Raw genomic sequence first — 20530 nt, 5'->3', positions numbered from 1 at the left:
ATCACGCTCTGCACCATCACGGTTTAATATATCAAAACATACAGGGATCAACAAACACAGAATAGCTGGAAAATAAAAAAAACCCTGCAAATTGTTAAAAGTGCAGGTTTTCTCAGTACGGTCGGTGTGAATCTAAACTCCAGCGGGCTCTCCGTCGCCTGTTTGACCATGAGGGTCAGCTGGTGCAGCAACCCGTGTAATCTCAGAAATAGAGGGAAAAATAGCGTCCCTGCAAACCGTGGCGAGAGCCCTGGAAACTAAAATTGTCTGACACAAACTAACTGGAGTTAATTCTTGGTTTTGCTCTTTTCATGCGGCCGTTTTACACTTAATTGCTTTTTTTTTGTTGTGGGCGTGCACATGACATAAAAGAGAAAAGATAAATGGATAAAGTGGTACAGACACCATGAGGTGGGAAGATTTGTCTTCAGCGGGGAGTAAACCTTATTTTACACATCCGTTGTGCAACAACAGAATCAAACATTTATCTTATATCAAGTAAAAAATAAATAAATGAAAGAGAATTTACGACCACTGAAAATTATTTAGCAAATTATTGGTTTAGTAATGTGGATCCACAAAGAAAGCTGTCGTATCTGAACGTATGAGGGAAAGTGACTGAAATGATGTAGGAGCTGATTTCAGTTTGATAAAGTACGTCAAAGTGGAACAACCAGTGTAAATTAACAGAAGATAGCACTGTTGTTTCTGGACAGGGAAGAATGTCCTTGTTTCTGGAGCAACACGGAAGTTTCATTCGTTCGTTCCGTCTCCACATCTCCTCCCTGCTCTTTTCCCACTCCAGAGTGAATGTAATCAGCTGTGACATGAAAAAACACGTTTACTGTCTGTCAGGCCTCCGCTGGCCTTCCGCTGACAGTCCTCTGTTGACTCTCTTCCTCCTCCCACCCCAAAACGGGCTCTCTCCCCCGACTCCCCTCCCTCACATCTGCTGTGTTTATGAACATCAAAATGCCATTAGGCCCTCAAAAACACCTCTGTTCCCTCGGTTAGCGGGGCCTTGCACTGCGGCCGTGCACTCTGAGACCTCCGAGCGCCGACTATTGCTCACTACTGGGCCTCTGCTCCAGCTCTTGTGAAAAATAAACCCCCCAAAAAAGCCATTCTTGAGGAAAAAATATTGGGAAGTGAAAGACGGATAGAACAACTGGGACGGATAACACCCGGCCAAATAACGCAATAACGCTGCATCCGCTGACAGTTGGACATTGCAATTGCTCAAGGCCAGTGGAGGGATGGCGGCGGCGGCGGCGGCGAGTGTGGACGTGGAGGTGGCTGAGGTGGCATTGCGCCGGTGCTAATGGAGTGATGTCACACGAAACGCCAGAAATGACAGCTAGTTAACTGGGGAGGTTTGGCTGATCAAATAAAATGCATTAACTCCAGGAAATGGATATTGCAGGCGGCCCCAGAAATGGCCATATCTAATGAGGCAAAATGCAAATGAAGGAGGAAAAGAGTCGTGAAAACGTTTAAACTAACTATAAAGGGATGATGGAGTGTCAGACAGTGGCCGTCAATCTCCCCACTCATTACCTTCATGTGAAATTAACAGCGGCTTTAATCATTACATAAAATCTGCTCCAGCCCATTTGTTGATAATTGTGAAGCACAGAGGTTCAGAGCGGGTACTTTGTCATCAATCACAGCAGCAGGATATTTCCTCTGCTTAGGGGACACTGCGAGTAAAAATATAAGTTTTACTACATTCCTCTTACAATCTTTCTTTTCCCGAGGAATGATCTATAATATTTAGCAGTTTCCAGATGTATTAAATTTGAAACTACTTGGTGATTAAGCATCGGGAGGAAAGTGCTGACCATTTCAGCTCATGATGTGACATATTTGGTGCAGTTATTTCTGTACCGTGCTGGTGTTGGGTTGAAAATCATAGCAGCGTTAAACTGGTGTTACAGTAAATCTACTGCTGCTGTGGCCATGACTTTTAAAGCGTGTACCTGGCTATGTCGTGAGAAAAATAATATCATTAGAGTCTGGTCAGGAGATCAGACGATGGACAAATTATTATTTTAGTGTATTAGCCAAGACTCTCCTCTGCCTTTTGAGGACAATTACTTGAAATATTCAATACGCAATACAACATATATCTTGATTTTAATAGTTTTATTTCAGCTGCACCAACTGCAAACCATTTGTTTGTGTTTGGGTGGAAATGGCATCTCTTTTCACTCTGCTGTTGTTTGACATATAAATACAGCATCTGAATGACTTTAATATCCTTCTAATCAATGTGCGGTGATCTTTTGATGTCCTCAATTCAATATAGGAAGGGTCATCCATGCCGCAGCTTTATAAACACAATAAAGGTAAATGATTACTCTGCACTGTGGTGTCCAAAAATACGGCCGGTAATGAAGAGAAATGGAGGAGTTTGAGGGGGAGGCCTGTCATGTGTCATTGGCCAACTCTAAACCCCAAGATTAATCACAAGAGAGGGGCTCTGTGGCTAACATGTGGTCACCCATGATCAATAAATCTGTCTCCCTCCCTCCCTCAACGTCTCTCCCCTTCACAGTCTCTCTCTTTTTCTCCAAAATATACACAGTCGTGGGCACAAGCTAAATCAGCATAAGTGAAGAGATGAATTGATGACATTTGCAGTCAGTATTTGTATCGATTACTCGAGTTTTGACTTCCGAGGCTCTCGTCTCGAGCAGTTCACTTAAGAAAATGCACTGTTCTTACATTCTAGTTGAGTCGACTTACAAAACCATCAATTGCACATTCCCACTCCTAATGAAAAAAGGTTCAGAAAATCACCCAACGGGAAAAATACAAAAGATGCAAAATCCTCTTCCTAAGAGCAGAGGGCAACAGAGTTAAGAAGTATTTAAATTCATTGAAAAATATATATACCAAATCTACCCTCAGCTAACCACAACTGAACACACTGTGGAGAAGAATTTCTGATAATATTCTGCAGGGACCACAAATGGGACTTTTGACTTGGTCTATGAGGAGGGCATAATGCAATAACATTGCATTAAAAGGGTCTTTTTACAGCGTGGCAGCGCTGTGCAGCTGTATTCCTTGTGTGAGCCCGGTGCTCTGTTTGCGGTCACTAATGGGCATCAGAAATTACAGGCAGTGGAATCGCGCCCCGCGGGGGGACTGGCCTCCTCAGCGGAGCGGAGCACTTAGACAGTGTCTGGGAGGCTGCTGGAGGAGGAAGGGGGGAACTCAATGTCACAGCCCTGCCTCATAATTAAAGAAACCCTATTCCTTATCCACTGTTAGGTGAGCCCTAGCTTGGTTCTCCATCTGAGGGCTCCCCTGTGGGCGTCTAATGCGTGTTGCCCCAAGTGTGCATGTGGGCTGATCAGGAAGCTGTGCCTTGCTGCTGGGTGCCTGAGCTGGAAGCCCTCCGCCGACCACAAGGGCGCACGGGGCCAAGTTTTTAAGAATCACAGACCTCAAAAAGCAAAGGAAATACTAACTTGGTGAGGTCTGAAAACCAGAACAGCCAAAACGTAAGTGCAGAGCAGCATGTAGGTGTAATTTTAAAAGTGAAAGTACCGGCACCGTTTTCCAAACGATTCTCCAGAAATATGATAAATTTAACTTCCTCCTTATTTAGAAATTCAGGGCTCATCGTTGGTCTTTAAGTCTGTAGATTTTCTTTTTGCCTAATCCCTCATTTGAAGTAAATAAAAGTAGTAGAGCTGTCATGGTCAGGTTGTTTTCCTCATCTAGCTCCCATGCTTTATAATTATTCATATGAAATGTGGTGCTGTTGATGGGCAACAGTCTTATTTTCTGCTTCAGTCAACAGTGCACATTTGTATTTCTAAATTGTGGAGCGCTTGTTATGTAAGGCAATTTTCTGCCTTCTTAAGAGCCGGATCTCCTGTGCATTAATAAGAGGCAGGGCTGAGCTGCTGGGGAGCAGAGGGGCCTGTTCATGCTCTGAACCACACAACCACCCTCATCATCATCATCATCATCATCACCAGCAGCAGCCGTTTAAACAGCCTGCCACCTCACACCATTTATACATATTTAAAGGTTTTATTAAAAAATGTGATTTAGAAACAGGTGTAAGCTTGGATAATGGTCATATGTGACAATGCTTTAGGCTCAGCCTTGTTCACATTATTTCCTGCTTCATCTGGAGATAGAGGAACAGCACTGTACCAAAGCCACAGTTAAGATTTTTTAGAGATGATGAGGCCCAATTTCAGCCCTACCACCCCCAAGCCCCTGTTCAATTACTTAATTTCCCATTTATGGGACTCATAAAGAATGATCTTGACTTAATTATCTCCACGTTTTCCGTGAAACTTGGTGGATGTCGTATGGATCAGGGAATACATTTTGGTGCAGATCCGGGTCAGGATCAGGGTAGTTTGTTACTTTCTTAGATATTGCAAGATATGGCCTTAGTTCCCAGGGAATAAAAAATAGATCTAGATTGCATAATATTGCATATTTAGGGGACTGGTATTTATGAGTGTGTCCAATTTTGTGCGGCTTGATTGAATCGAAGGGGACTGTTGGGCCTTGGCAGAGGTTTACTCCCCTCGGATTAGTTCATATTTTTTCCTGTAAATCTTATCTCCCATCATGATACAATGATTTATTTTTCCTGTAAATCTTATCTCCCATCATGATACAATGATTTTCAGTTAAAGAAATGCTACGACACTGCACTAAAATCAATTAATTCATACAGAACAACCGCCAAACAGACTGTGACATTTTCAAATAATAATTAAACATAATCTTGACTTTGTTGCTCAAAATATGCTTAATTTTAAAATGTTACTCTCAGTTGAAAGAGGTAACACAGACGGGTAATGAAACATACGATGGATAATGGACTCTTCCCTCCCACGTAAGCGTTGACAGTTTCATTGACGAGCACAGTATAAGCCATCGGGTCCACATTTGAGCATGTCATTTTAATTTTGATTTAATACCCTGCAGAATGACAGCGGCCCGTTTCGCTAAATCGAATAGACGTGGAGCTGATCTGGAAAATCAATTAATCGATGTGCAAGGCTCATTTAATACACATGTTAATATAATGGGGGAGACATCCAACGTCCATAAAGAGAGGGACATTAGGAGTAAATTAGACAGTAGTGATTTTAACGGCGGTTGACATAAGTAAAAGTGCACTGCAGCGGAAAACAGTAACACGAGCGTCTGAAGTGGCCTCAGCTGGAGACAAAAGCAGCAGAGATGGGGCCCAAGACTTGAGGAGGAGGGTGCAGGGAACAAGAGGGGGGAGAGGAGGGAGGTGAGGGAGGAGAGGGGAGGATGGCAAGGAGGTGAGAAGAGATGGAGAGTGCAGACAGCCAGGCCTCTGAAAGGCCGCTGTGGTTGGCAGCTGCTGACCTTGGTGACGATGGGCTTTCACCAGAGGCTTCTAATGAAGGCTGATTGCCAGGGAATAGTGAGGGAGCCAAGGGGTAGAGAGGGGTGCAGCAGGGAGAGATTGAAAAGAGAGAAGGGAGAGAGAGAGGGAGAGAGAGAGAGGGGGAGAGAGAGAGAGAAAAGGATAGAGGAGAGGTTCAGGTAATTGCAGCACTTGTGGGTCTGAGGCCCTGCGGTCCTGTGATGTCGGGGTGCAGTGGGGAAGAAGAGAGATGTCTGTGGACGCTTTGGTGGTAAATTGTGGAGCACAGGGATTGGAGGCAGGCCCCTAGGCTGTAATTACCCCTATGAGTGTGCGGCTGGAGAGTGGACAGGCCCAGTGTGAGGCTCTGACAGCGATCAAGAAGACGACTGCAAAGGGGAGCAAGAGACAGACATACAGACAGATGGCAGGAGTCTGACAGAGGAGGAAGACAGGACGCATCTCCGCCAGGCCGTCCGAAAACCAGCCAGCCAGACAGTGGCCCAAGGTCAGAGGCTATTAGTGAACACACGACACGCTAGTGACAAGACAGCCATGACAACAACGGCAGAGAGACAGTGTTGTGTCGTAGAAGATGCAGTTCCTGGATGGAGTGAGACATAACAGAAGAAAAAAATAAAAAAGCAATAAAAAGCAACTAATTAGACCAGAGAGAGAGAGAGAGAGAGAGAGAGAGAGAGAGAGAGAGAGGGAGAGAGAGAGAGAGGGATGTCGGGGCTCCACTGGATGGCGCAGCAGGGTCAGGAGGGTCTGGGCGTACGAACTGGAATAAGAGAGTTGATAGGCTGGCCTAAGCTTCCCGCTGCCACAGATCAGTATGTACTGCCGCTCCTCTCCCTGCCTGGGCTGATGTAACTCACTGGAGTGGCAAATTACACCAGACCTACAGCTGTAGCCCGACATTATGATTAATTTGATCAGTAATTTCTCCTGTTTTTCATTTTAATCGCCGCGACCATTCTGCTGTGGCAGGTCTTTCAGATCTAATTAAGATCAATTCCGGTGTAACAGACTTGGCGAGCGCCTTTACCCCGTCAAATCCCTGAGCTCTCCGGGCGTGGAGAAAACCTGCAGCTCTAATCAATCAACTTCCAGCAAAATCCAGCGGGCGCCCACAATCAGCCCATTAACACACTTAAGCAAATTTCATAATCTCCCCCCGTCTATTTGTCATCACTGTGGTGGCTATTCCAGGCAGCTACAGGCTGCATCTCACTGTACTCTTCATACCGGGGAGTGGAGTGGGTGCGGACTGCAGGGTAGAAAAGTATTGCAGTGTTAGTCCATTAAAACAAATTAGCCGCGCTAATCTGAGTTTAGACCGTTGACTCAAGGGGACACAGCCTGTTGTGGTGTGATTTGTATTCTAATTGGGATATTTAATTAATGAATTCTGCTTCACAAATTAAAAACACCAAACACTAAAAACACGAGGGATGTAATGAATGCTCAGGATTTCCTCACTATTAGTTTGAAAAGAATATCACACGCCTCCCATGAGAAGAGAATTACAATGGGACATTAATTGGAACATAATGAGTGTTTGTCTCTCAGCAGCTCTGCTCTGTATTTTCAGCAAATAGTTCAATGGCTGGCTGATTCTGCACGTCTGAATAATGACAGAAGGAAATAGGGGTGTTATCTGTGTAATGCTGATTGTATAATGGTAATTATGACTTGACTTTACTGCAGAGACCAGTTCCTTTGGGTAAAGCATGGAAACAGCAGAAATGCCCTTCTCTGTCTTCAATTAAAACATACAAAAGGAAGATAATGGTGACACTTCACATGTGTTTGGAACAAACTCTTTACTCTGGGCCTCTTCCCAAAATTAAAAACTTGTGCTGTGAATTAACCAATGAGGGGCTCAGTGACTATGGAACTGAAAATCCAATCACTGACCCAGGAGGTGGAGCCGCTGTTTAAATCCTATTGCAGCCTTGAGTGGTTGCTGAGGCCACGGCCTGTCCTTGGGCAGGATCCTCGCTGGGTGACACACTTTTTGACGACCCCAGCATTGACCCAGAGAAACTAAACCTTTTATGGCCATTCTGATTCTCCCACACCCATACACACACGCATGCACACACACACACTTTCCATAATCCCATTTGATGAGCCAATATCTTAATGATACCCGATGTGGCCCCTCAGGCCCCCCTCAAGGGAGGTCTGTCCTGTCATCATAATCAGCTGCGCTGCCTCTTTTAGAAGTCAACCATCTATATAAAGCTCAGGGTCTCAATCTTACAATGACCCTGTGTCAGAGAATGATATTCACAAATTCTTGCACATTTAACAAAGTTGTGGTTTCCTGGAAAATCAAACACTTATAAGTGGGAGAGTCGGACTGTAGTGTGGCAGTCTATGGATGCTGCCTAATGCAAGCTCAATGTGTGAATTTGTATGTTGGTCAGTGTCCACACTTGGAGTGGACAGTGTGTTTGGTGCGATGTAGCGGCTAGCCTTTGGAGCCCATTAAATCCAGAGACTGTTTTTCCTGCTGAGTCTCACTAGGCCGTGACAGGGCCGGAGAGAGCAGCATGGGGGGAAAACAAATAGCCCAACTCATCCTGGCCATAAAGAAGGTTGCACCACAACCCAATAAGGGTCTGACGCTGATGAATGTGGCCAGGGACAGAAAGGCGACCCTGGCCAGACTCGACCAGAAATGAAACCACAGGGATATAAAATAGGTTATTATCGGCACACAGTGACAGCAAGACGGACAGAAGGGCGGAGATGGATGGACAGACAAAGTGACTAAAAAGGGGGTTGAGGAGGAACAGCAGCAAAGATTAAGAGACTGATTACGGCTGGAGAAGATAACCTCAGAATGTCGACTGAATCTGCAGGCAGAGGATGTGAATCCTTGCTTCTTTTCGTGGTGGTGAGGTTTAATGTACTCAAGTGCATCAAGGCTTCAGCAACAAGATGCATATTCTAATAGCAGCACATAGACAGAAGAGCTGTCAGCCTCCATTCAAACACGGCTTGATAAAGATCAAGAACTAACGCAAAATCAAGCACTGTGTATTCCGCTGACCCGCCAAAAATCACACAATCTTCAATGGCACCATTCGGACGCACACTCCACTCTTTAAGTGGAGCATCGCATTATCTTTTTAAGTATCTAATTTATTTGTGGATTATTAATTTAACATCAGGAAGTAATACTTTGGCCTTTTTATGCTGCTCATAATACAGCTCATTCAGTGTCCATGAAAAATGAATATGAATAGGACACAAGTACGTGATTATTTTTGAGAGCCACATGCGTATAATAGTTGACAAGGATACCATTTGCATGTGAAAATGCAGAAAGTGATGCATGTGATACACTGTACTGGAACATTTACACCACGAATACTGGGGGACTGGTCGGATTAAATCTGTCAGGCATCAGTCAAAAGTAACCAGACCACATTTAGACTGTTTTTTAGTGTTTGTGGTCATACAATTGTAAAAAAACAAAACAACAAATTTATCAATGTATAATAAAATAAAATAAAAATAAGATTTACACTTGCTTGATAAAAGAGAGACAATATATTGATCAATCTATTATCTATACCACTCATCCTTTGAGGGTCACGGGGCGGCTGTAGCCAATCCCAGCAGGCATGCAAAATGTAGGGAGACGCGCCACAGTTCGTCAGTGTGTCACAGGTAGGGTTGCAAAGGGGCGGAAAATTTCCGGTAAATTTTCTGTGTTTCTGTGTCTGTATATGACAAGGTAAATACAGTTAGTATAAATTACCCACAAAATTTCCAGTTTATTCCCGTTAATTCCCGTTAATTCCCGTATATTTCCTATATTCCCATGGAAAGTTTCCAACTATGAATATTCCCGGAATTTTGCAACCCTAATCACAGGGCTATGTGTATCACACCTATGCACAATTTAGCGTTTCCAATTAACCTAACCCCAATCTGCATGAAGCTATAGTACCAAAAGAAAATCCATGGAGAAATGGGGAGAAGCTGAAAATACACGCAGAAAGACCAGAAGCCTTCTTGCTGATATTCAAAAACAAAAGAAAATCCCTATGTGTGATCAATGTGAGGACAATTCCATGAAAAGTCTCAGGACATGTATGAAAAAGAGAGACTATTGGTGTGTGACATTATCAATGTTGACTTACCGGCAAAGGCATGGGTGGGGTGACGGGAGAAGGGAGGCTGCGCGCCGGCGAGTGGTTGGGTCGGTGTGGTGGAGAATGCTGCGGGTGTCCAGAGGTGGAGGAGCAGGTAGAGCCTGGAGACGGGACCGAGGTCTGCTGCTGCTGGTTGGTCTGGGTCATGTGAAGCTGGGATGGCAGTTGATTCTGGCTGTGGGAGTGGGTCTGTTGGTGATGGTGTTGCTGCTGCTGCTGCTGCTGCTGCTGCTGTTGCTGCTGTTGCTGCTGATGCTGCTGTTGCTGCTGCTGGTGGTGGTGCTGCTGCAACTGTTGGAGCTGCTGCAGGTGCTGGAGTTGGGAGTTGAGTGATGAGGTAGCTGTTGATGAAACGACAGCAAGTTGTTTTGTGTCTTCCTTTTGCACGAGACCTGAACTATTCGTATAGAGTTCAACAAACACAAATTAGTTTGGACTGACAGCATGACAAGTGCTCTCATTATTTGAAGCACATGCTCACACCTCAGAAAGAAACACATGCACACATGGAGGTGTGGGATGCATAGGGCGAATAGTGAGAGATAGATGTAAATTGCATGGAGCCACAACAAGGTCCTCCAGGGTTTTTAGGGCTGCATGAAAGACTCTTTGAATTTAATTTCACTAGTTGGAGGACAAAGCTATCAAGCCTGACTGATATAATTGCTCTCTCTGGAGCCAAAAGTCTTCATTGTCACTTGGAGAATGTCAGAATCTTTGGTTTAATGGCTTAAAATCTCATAGGAAATAGACATCCATCTTCACTGCAAGAGTTCAGAAATAAACCCATTAACTAATTGGCTCCAATAATGGAACACCATTAGAACCTAATTTCTACATTTAAAGGCTGATAAATTTAACACTTAAATTTAAAAACTGTTAACACTCTGAAGCAGAACAGTCTGCAGCCACACCAGCATGCAGATACTTCTCTGGACCCAGAATGTTGATTTAAAATATGATCAAAGATGATTGTAAAAATATCTGAAAACAGTGTTTTGCGTTTCAATGTCAGAAAAGAAAAACGACACAACATATATAACAAATAATGCCAAACAAAGGGTATCAACAGTAATATGACGTGAACAACATCTAAGCTGACCTTCACAGATTAAAAAGAAGAAAGTCCAAACTGAGTTTCCGTACAGATATGATGGAAAGAAGTGTTTTCTCGAAAGCAAAAAAAAAAACTCTCTAAAGCACCAGTGTGTAGGGTTTACTGGCATCTACTGGAAGAAATGGAATATAATATTGATAATTGTGTTTCGTTACGTAAATGACAAGGTAAAATGAGCCAAACATCGGAACGTCTTTCACGGAGACCATCATGTTGCACCATCATGTTTCTACAGTACCCCAGGATAGACAATACAAACATTATGTACCAATAACTTCCAAAGACATAATTCAGAATATATTGAATATACTACAAGTGGCTTTTGTTAGGAATGAGTAGGACCTATCTGCAGACAATGTGCAGAAAATGTAACAATCCAGTTGGGAAATAAGTTTACTTATTATTGTGAAAAGAAATCCAACTAGATATTCAAATAACTACAAGTTTAAAATATAAAATTCATTAAGTCATTAAATTATACAGAGGAGACTATTTTTTCCTTTGGTCATTGGTTGTTCATTGAAAATGTCTCTTTATTCATTATTACAGATCTTAAGATTCTTTTCAGTGTTCAACCTACACTTAAGTGCAATATGTCAATAAAAGTACCTAACGTTTTTTAATGAATTGTTATTGATATGTATAATGTAACAGAAAGATTTTAAACAGTGCATCATATACACAGTTTACTCTCAAAATAAGTTAGAACACTGATTCGCAAAACAGGTTCAAAAGAACATTTGCAAACATCCATCGATAACGCAGCTAAACACTTGCATAGACAAGCTTGTATATACACAGGATCAATGCACTTAAATAATTTAAGTGTGGTTGTCTCATAAAATATGAATAAAACATCGGGGCAGACAAGTCTTTGATTGGTGTGGCCACTGCGACTCCGGGACAGGCACAAATGAACATTTGATGAAGATCAGATCATCGTCCTCTTTCCTCACTCTGCTGAAGAAGCTCAGCAAAATAAAGCCAGCGTCTGTTGGCCAGTAAACAGTACACTTTTACATTTCTTCTATACCTCCTGACACATTGACACCTCTCTCACACCCCCACCATGAATTATATATCATCTGTGCAAACGGCGAGAGTCCAATCCCCGCTTGAAATGTTGGGGCAACTTGTCTAGCAAGTGCCGAGCCGCTGACAGGACCGGCTCTTTACCTTTGCAACTTCACAACGACTAAATGTTGAGCCCCTTTTAAAGATAGAATAAAAGAAAAAAGGGAACAAAGACAGAGAAAACAAAAGGGGGAGCAAAATGAGATTTCTGTCAAAAAATTATCGAAACCAGGCGAAGATCAAAGACGATTGGAGAATTTCCTCCAGCGCCAACCATTACGCCGAGGAACAAGAGGCACAACAAAAGAATATGAGGCAAAAGAAAACAAATACAGAGGGAATATGGAAGAAGCCCCATGTGGCCTTATTATAAGGGCTACACCGCAGGTAACTATATTCTTTAACAGCAGTGCTTTATAAATTCTGTCATCTTGTTAAGACTGTCAGGACCGCTGACCCTCCCTTACTCTCTCACTGGGCAACTGGCATTTTGAAGCTCATTCTTTTAACCACAGCTGTCTGATTGCTGTGGTTGAGCACATAATCCGAACGGCTTGTCTCAGCTAATTGTTTGTGCTCCTTCCTCCAGCAGACACAGGGCCGAGGATGAGAGTGGGAGCTTCACTTATGATGGAGAGAGGGCAAAAGGGTGCCGGGATCCTATAGTGCTCATTATATCTCCCACTGTCTCTTTGTTGTGTCTCATATTCACTCGTCCTCCGCCTGCGATGCAAGCAGAGCTCCCACTTAGTCATCACGCCCGAGGGGTGTAAGAGCAACGGTCCCACTTTCACTGTTGTCACAACTCGCCTATGTTAATGTTTATAATGAGGAATGAGCCACAGCGAGAAGTTGTGCAGCTAAATTAGAAGATGCAAGTTGAACTGTGGCATTTTGTGCTGCATTTAAACATTTAACAACAATCATTCGGGAGGACGAAACACCAGCACGGAGGAGTCTGAGGCCTCCAACCTCAACGCTTTGAGAAACGGTCTGCCATCTCTCTTTCAAAGCATCTTTGCTTTTCAAGCCACAGTAGAAATCAACCGTTATCTCGACTGTCCCAGTCCCGGCTTCTGAAGTGCTGGAGGACGAAGCGAGACTGATTGTCAGAGGTCGAAAGGCTAGGTCAAAGCTAGCACATTCGTCAGACAAAATGCTATTTTTGTTTCCTGTGCGGTTGAGAAGTGAGAGGGTTGGGGGTGGGTGGGGGCGCAGTCTGCTCTCTCATTACCAGCGCTATCTCAGTATAGTCCCTGCCAACCCTCCTATTACAGCACTTTTCTCTCCGGGGCTGATTCGAAGCTTGACTCCTTGTTTTCCTCTCAGCGCACAACACCTACGTTTACAGCTTTTCCCTACGAGTTATCTTACACATCCTTTGTGTTTGTGTACATGTGTATTCAGGGCAGACGTCCAACACTAACCTAAAGGTGAATTCTTAAGAAGATGCTGAACTTGAATATAAAAAAAAAATGCCACAAATCACGAATTAGTGCATTGGATAAGTTGCAGATAAACCTAAGATAGCCTCTACATAACATGTCTGTTTCAAGATCACCAACCTTGTAAAGAATCTATCGAGCTCACAGGTATGAATTAAATCTACACGTTGATGCACTATTTGCTTTTCTTAAAGATATGGATAGAGCTTTTGAAGTAGTTCTCATAGTTGGCATTGAAATAGGTGCATTGCCTCTTCTATTGAAAACTAAGAGCTCATCAGAAAGTGCACAGGAGGCTGTCGGGCTGGAGTTGATTGAATTGTCCAATGTGACCCACCTTGTATTTTTAGGAACTGCTCTGGTCTAAACACAGCTGCCATTCTTTAACAAGAGAGGTGGAGGGGACAAACAAGCTCCCCATTACTGCTCTGCCTCACGTTCCACGGTGGGAGTCCATAAACCACTGTCTCAATTGCCTTTTCAGTGAGTCACACTGATAATTACCCCACTGGAGGTAGGGAGATTTAGACTCTGTGAGATCTGGTAATTATGAAGGTGGTCAAAGGAAGGTCATTTGTTACTCTGCGGATTAGACCGGCGCACAAGCTCACTGATGAGCTGGATAATATCCCTGCTTCTGCACTCACTTCTTAAGCTCACTCTTGACTCTTATCACTGTCCATCATTTTGTGTCACATGATTACGCTTGTCAGTGTAACAGAGCACTGATCAACTTCAGTAACCATCAATCTATCAAAGAGTTATTAGAATTAAAATTGATTTCTTAAAATAGATATTGAAAAAAAAAGAAAAGAGATATATTGGGGATCTGTTTTAATATTGCTTCATGAATGACAAAAACAATTGATCAATAAGAAAAATTTAAATTTAAATTAACTAGCTTATCAACAGAAGTGGGATAAGTACTCAGATTCTTTACTCAAGTAAAAGTAGGACAAAATCCTCCTTTACATGTAATAGTCATGCATTGAAAATGTCCTGTATCTAAAGATGCTAAAGATTGTTTTAGCCACTTGAGAAGCACTTTGTACCTTTGTAAGGAAAAGTCCTATACAAATAAAGTTTATTCTCATTATTATATTATATTATACATTAACTGTATACATTTGTGTATATTGTTTGATTCTATGTACTAATGCATTCATATGTAAATAGCACAAGTTACGTATATTTTGAATATAGGTGGTTAGTTGAATCTATTACAGTTCATCATATTTATATCATTAAGCTCATCACATTTTTGGGTGTAAATTCTTAATTAGTAAAGTAATTTAATAATAATATATTGTAACATGAAATTCAAATACTCTTGCATATATTTGAGTAAATGTACTTAATAACTTCCCACCACTGCTGATCATTTCAGCATTAAATATTTGATCTGTTGTTAACATACTCTAGTTATTTTAATAGTTAAAGACATCTAAAGTAAAGTTTATGAAGAAGCAAAAAAACTAATTTGTTTTATAATAAAACCTAGAACTCATACTGTATTTGTACTTTCCTTTTACCAGCGAGTCCATACAATTGATCATTTCTTTTAAGTAACAGAGAATAGGTTCCTCCCTTTGCACTGGCTGGAATAAACATGGGGGAAATGAAATGTTAAAGAAATTAGTCGCCTACTGAATAAAAACATGACTCAGAGCAATAGGAAGTAATATCAGTGTTTCTGTCCTGCTGCAGGAGGGAAAAAAGAACGAATTTATATATATTTATTTATATATCGGCAGTTAAGATTTGACTTGAGTCGCGAAGCCGCAGGATTTTAGAGACTAAACCACATCACTTGTAGGATTCCAGAGATAATGCTTTCATTTTGTGATGCAAGGCAATATCAAGCAGTGTTGTAGAATTCACACTCTAGGGAGGGAGGGAGGTGTTTCAAAGAATCAAATCCTCTCCATGGAGATGTTACACATACAAGAAAATCCCCGTGTACTCGATAACGTTGCCCTCTTGGTGTGGCTTATGCTGGGTTATTGATTTCCAAAGTGTGGTCCCGGGACCTCTGAGGGCCCTTGAGAAAGTTGCAGGGGGGCCCCGAGCAAAGTAAGATCCGGTTCACTTTCACTGAATACGAGTTTTTCTGCTTTTTAATAGTGACCTGTGCACAAGTTCCCCTTTAACTAAAGACTACACAAGTTAATTTCATTCTCTGCTTGAAGAATTAACTGTCCAATGAAATAAAATACATCTACATTGAAAATCTATATATTTGTGTGACCTATATTCAAGTGTATTTTTTCTTGCAACACGTCTAAAACCTCAGGCAACAAGATCCCTTCTATGCATCCAGAACCCCCCACCCCCCCCCCCCCCCCCCCCCCTCCATCACAGAGGAATTTCACTGCTATATCAAAAGCTATGTGACACTGTGATGCTCAGTCAGGGGTCCCTCACTTTTTGTCCTTCAGAATCCAGAAGGTGTTGGACCCACAACCCCCCCCCCCCCATCCTCTCTCTCCTCTCGAAAAAAGAAAAAAAGCGTCTGTCTGCTCGGCAGCACCGACTGGGTTATTACAGCGTGTTCATGGCCCCATCATGTGTCGTCAGACCAAAGCAGAGGCCGCGAGTAAAAGCCTCATGCAAAATTTATGTTCATGCGGCTGTTTCAGTGGGTGGAAAAATCAATATTGCGGGCCTGATGCACGGAGATGACTGAGTGCTCTCTGAATGACAGTAAAAGCTGGGAGAGATTGAGGGGCTACATTTACTGCTCTACAAATGGAGTGGAGTGGAGTTGCCCTAACAGTCTAGTTCACCTTAAATCTGAATTTCATCGTGGATTATTTTGGTAACAAGCTGGATATTGAGGGCTTGGTGAAATTATGCTGTGAGGGAAAATGAGAACAAATGAAGAATAAGCAACCCCGTGTTTTCAAACCATGCAAAACACATCTTGTGGTTTCTGAGCAGCTACAGTATCGTATATTATTAGGTTATTAAGCCTTCCCTTCCTCTCCAACTTACACAGATATAAAATGATTGTAGAATAATCAAAAGACAATGTGGGTATGAGGAGGACATCATAGGGCTTTTGTTCTACGCTGCTTCGCTTACATATGCTTTTGATAGCGTGCCACATACCCACAGTGCATTTGGGGGGAATGTGAGAAGAGAGCGAAAGAAAGTGAGAAAAAGAAATTCGGTGGGATGAAATAACCCCAAACAATGGGATTTGCTTTCCATTCTTCTGCCTCCATCTTCTGTCTTTAATTATTCCCTTTGGTTGTCTGAGGGAGCGTGTAAGCACTTTCACACAGCACAACATGCCCAGCAGCACAACACTGTCTGCCTTAGTGATGTGGAGACTTCTGAGTGACACTGAGCCTCTTGTGATTATTAATGCTGTTTAATACAACACAGAGCAGCCACTGTGATTGAGGGAAAAAACAGATTTCAAAATGCATGCATTCAAAATGCAATGTGAATGGAATTATGTACAACACGAGCACTGCACTTGAGATATAACACCCCCCCTACCCTACATAAACAATGTGTACGCCACGAAATGAAGCCTAATGTTTTGTAGATGCAACACTGAAGATGTGTTTTTTTTTGATAACACGTACCAATTGCGTTGTGTTTTGTACACAGTGTTTAATGGTACCTCGGCTGATCCTGGTGGGATCCTTTGTGCCGGTTTAGTAGTTTCTTCCTGAATCGCATATGAGATATTTGAGAGCCCAGAACGATGTATGATGAATGAAGTGGCATGCTACTTATACGCTTATCGTGCTCACTGACTAGCAACAGGTTCAGCAAAGGGCAGCGGAAGTAAATGAAATTCCGCACCGGGACAATATATCATCAAAAGAAATGTATGCACTCGAAACTTACAAGCCTTCCTCAGATGCGGACATGGTGCCTGACGGGGCTGGGGGAGGGGGTGAGGACGGGATAGTGGAGAGATGAGGAAAAAGTGGGGGAGGACTGGGTATTGGGGGATGTTTTTTTTTTTTTTTTTGCTGGATGGTTGAGGAGCAAGCAAAGGGAAGCAGCAAATTTTGTTGAATCGGTTCTATTTTCATACTGGCTGATCTGTGTCTTTTAACCATTTCACTGCAGCTGGAAAATTAAAGTACCAGGGCTAATTTCACAGTGAGAGCTCACTGAACAAAACCCACTGCAGTCTGTGGAATAAAGGTGACAAAGTCGACTTTGTCATCGTGAATCACGGCGGTGGAATTCAGGCGACGGACTCGTGTGTATGGGAGAGAAAAGTGGAGAATATGTGCAAAAAGAAAAGCAAGAAAAGACCCTTTTCTCATGGCATGTACTCAGTGAGGTTTTCCTATGATGTGTGAGTAACAGATAGCTCTCTTCAAACATGCCATCCTGTACTGATGCCACAGGATCCATCTGTGATGTGTCTGCAGTTAGTCCAGAAATAACACCCATGGGGCCTACACACTCCACAGGCCTCCTGCGGGACCTTTTAAGCTGCACTGATACTGATAAAAGCCCCGACAAATCTGGCCCCCAGATACCACGGCCATTAATTAGGGTAATTAGGCCCTGGTCAGCAATTAGTAACCACAGATAGCTTTTAGCAGCGGCTAAGACATCCTCACCGGTGAGGGGTTTTGTTCCACACCATCTGCTGACAAGTGTCACCACAGACTCTTTGGTTTCACACACAGGGAACCGGAGAGCTGTGTTTAAAAATGACCTCTGTGTGATCCAAGTTGGCTCCCAGACTCCCACAGCCTCTCTGCTGCTGCTGCTGCTGCATGACCACTTTGTTTGTTCTCCTCACTTCTTTGGTTCTTTTCTCTTGCAAACATGCTCGCTCTATGAAAATCCATACACGTCGTGCATGGCCAGAGTGGGAATAGGAAACGTTCACTGCACAAGGTATTGATCAAAATTAGAACATCTGGCTGAGTGTAAGTAGAATTGATCGAAGTGTAATGCTACATTGATTTGCTTGTATTATTAAGTCTATGATAGATTCACATCGATAAAGTGTTGGTTTACATTATAATGTTTTAGAATGCTCTACTGCAATTGAGGATAAATCAAAATGCCTATAGTAGTTTTAAGTTTAAAGTGCAAATACACTTTATGTACTGTGCTTCAAGTTATATTGGGGCATAAATATTGCCATGTTTTTACATTAACATCCAACTTAAGTACCTGTGATATGCTTATTTATACAAGATCATGAAAAGCAAATATCTACCTGAGACACATTCACGAACAACTGTGGCATTTTCACTAATATCCAAACACAACAGTGTGTGTATTTCATCGTGTGGTAAATGTACGTGATATAAGACCTTCTGTCTAGAACGCACCGATAAAAAACAGGCTGCGTACACACATTCAACCTCAGACGACAGATCACGCAATAACTCACATTACTGGGAAATAGGAAATAAAGGATGCAGCTGTGCTACTTTACACAATTCCGCATTTGAAGCAATCGGTGATAACACCATTTTCATTCCAGTTCAGTCCCATAAAATTACCATTAACATTACAACTCATGCAGAACACAGATAAATGTAAAATGTCACCCAGTTCTGCCAGGCGGGAATTCCAGTTCCACAAGATTACCATCTCTGTCTGCTCTCTCCCACTGCACCTTGTCTAATATTTCATTTACAACATTTCATAAGTTCATTTTCCCCTCACTGACCATGTAAATCACAAATCAATTTTCATTTAAAATGCTTGACTACAGATTGTTGCTGAAAGCTCCTGAATTGCACCTCAGCAATATGGCAGACCTTTAGCAAATCTTTCGGAAGCGGTCTGGCCGAACAGGGGAAGGAAAAAAAAAAAAAGTGAGATGTAATTTCTACAAAACAACTCCGGGGGCCAAGTGGTCAAGGCATTTACTGGAAGCATTTTACAAGTGTTGAAATAACATGAAAACAATACACTGTTATGTACTGTAATTCATATCACACTCAATACTGCCTCATTTACTGAAAACCTCAGACTCGTGGTGGACTGCTCTATTTAAAAGGAACAAAAGGTTGATATGTGATAATGACAAGATGAATTCTATTGATTGTAAATAATTTATGAGGATACTTAATCAATATATGCAATTATCTTAAATACCAAATATTTTTTTCCAGGATATCCAGGTATAATTTGAGGTTTGCTTAAAAATACACCCACATAATTACCTGCACCAAGGAGGTTATGTTTTAGTTTGTTTGTCAGTTAGTTAGTAAGATTATGCAAAAATTACTTGACAGATTCCCACTAAACTAGATGGAAGGATTTAGGATATAATTTAATCAGGGCCCTAATACTGGCAATTTGGTGAAGATTAAAATAAAAATCCAGATTTAAATATGTTTTCATAAGGGGGTTATTGGGCCTTGGTGGAGGTTTGTGCCCCCTGAGTGCCATATAGTTTGTTATATTTTCAACGATAACCTGTAATTTGGTTGAATGGACACAATAATACGCATGTTTTACATTTAACATCTTAATTACATCAAGCGGAGGTAAATCTGTTGTAGCTCAGGCGCTGAGGGAATAAAGAAACAGGTGGATTAAAAAGAAATAATTTAGCCTGTTTCTAATTATTCACATAACTGGAAGCTAATTATGGAAACTGCCATATTGGAATTCCAACTAATTCAGAAAATGATGCCTCTCCTAATACACTCCAACAATATCTATTTAAATAAATGCATTTCACTCTTCATACACATTGCAGACAGACAGTTTGTAATGTGGATGGACTATCTTGTTGTAGACTGTTTATTTATGGCAGGTTTGCCAAAAGCCTCCCTTAGTGTTTACCAGAGAGGGCAGATGTCAGGGTTTGCTGTGGAGGAGCAGCCACAGCCACATCTGATTAACAATATTATTGTCCTCCTCCACACCAGCATAAAGACCCCCCCCTCCCCTCCTTTCCTTTTTCCTTTTCTTTTCTGTCGTTCTATTTCAGGCTCTGGCTGCGTGCTGTCCTGTGGTATGGCTGAGCCAGAGAGACACTGCCACCATCCACAGAAACAAAACATGAGTCAAAAGCCAGCAGGTTACGACAAACAGCGCTAGCAGGCAGACAACATAAAATATCCTGGGATACATGTATTTAAAAAAACATATAATCCAGTGCACTGTGCATCATTTGTAGTTATTTTTTTGTGCAATTATGAAATATATGTAACTTGAATTCAGAACAAATCATTAGCATGTCTGCAACAAGTGAGAAGCACCAGGGGGTAAAATGTACTCACATCTCAGCTTCAAAAAAGACATCAGAGTCTAAATCATGGGTCTCATGGGAGTGTGTCTGTGCGTTCATACGTGCATGTACAGTAAACCTGCGCGTCAG

At 42.2% G+C, this 20530-nt stretch overlaps 1 protein-coding gene across 4 annotated transcripts in view; it reads right to left on the bottom strand.

The window, feature by feature from the left end:
* The window catches only part of pou6f2 (POU class 6 homeobox 2), a 71597-nt gene that overhangs the window by 21769 nt on the left and 29298 nt on the right, over window positions 1-20530 (bottom strand). For all 4 annotated transcript variants that reach the window (XM_034572860.1, XM_034572861.1, XM_034572862.1 and 1 more), the window contains one exon: window positions 9550-9902. In XM_034572860.1, coding sequence (XP_034428751.1) covers window positions 9550-9902 — 353 coding nt within the window. The remainder of the gene's footprint in view (window positions 1-9549; window positions 9903-20530) is intronic.

The sequence above is a fragment of the Hippoglossus hippoglossus genome, chromosome 20, assembly GCF_009819705.1.
Source record: "Hippoglossus hippoglossus isolate fHipHip1 chromosome 20, fHipHip1.pri, whole genome shotgun sequence".
NCBI lineage: Eukaryota > Metazoa > Chordata > Actinopteri > Pleuronectiformes > Pleuronectidae > Hippoglossus > Hippoglossus hippoglossus.
The sequence above is the reverse complement of the archived record's forward strand: the minus strand, read 5'-3'. Positions and strand labels throughout refer to the sequence as shown.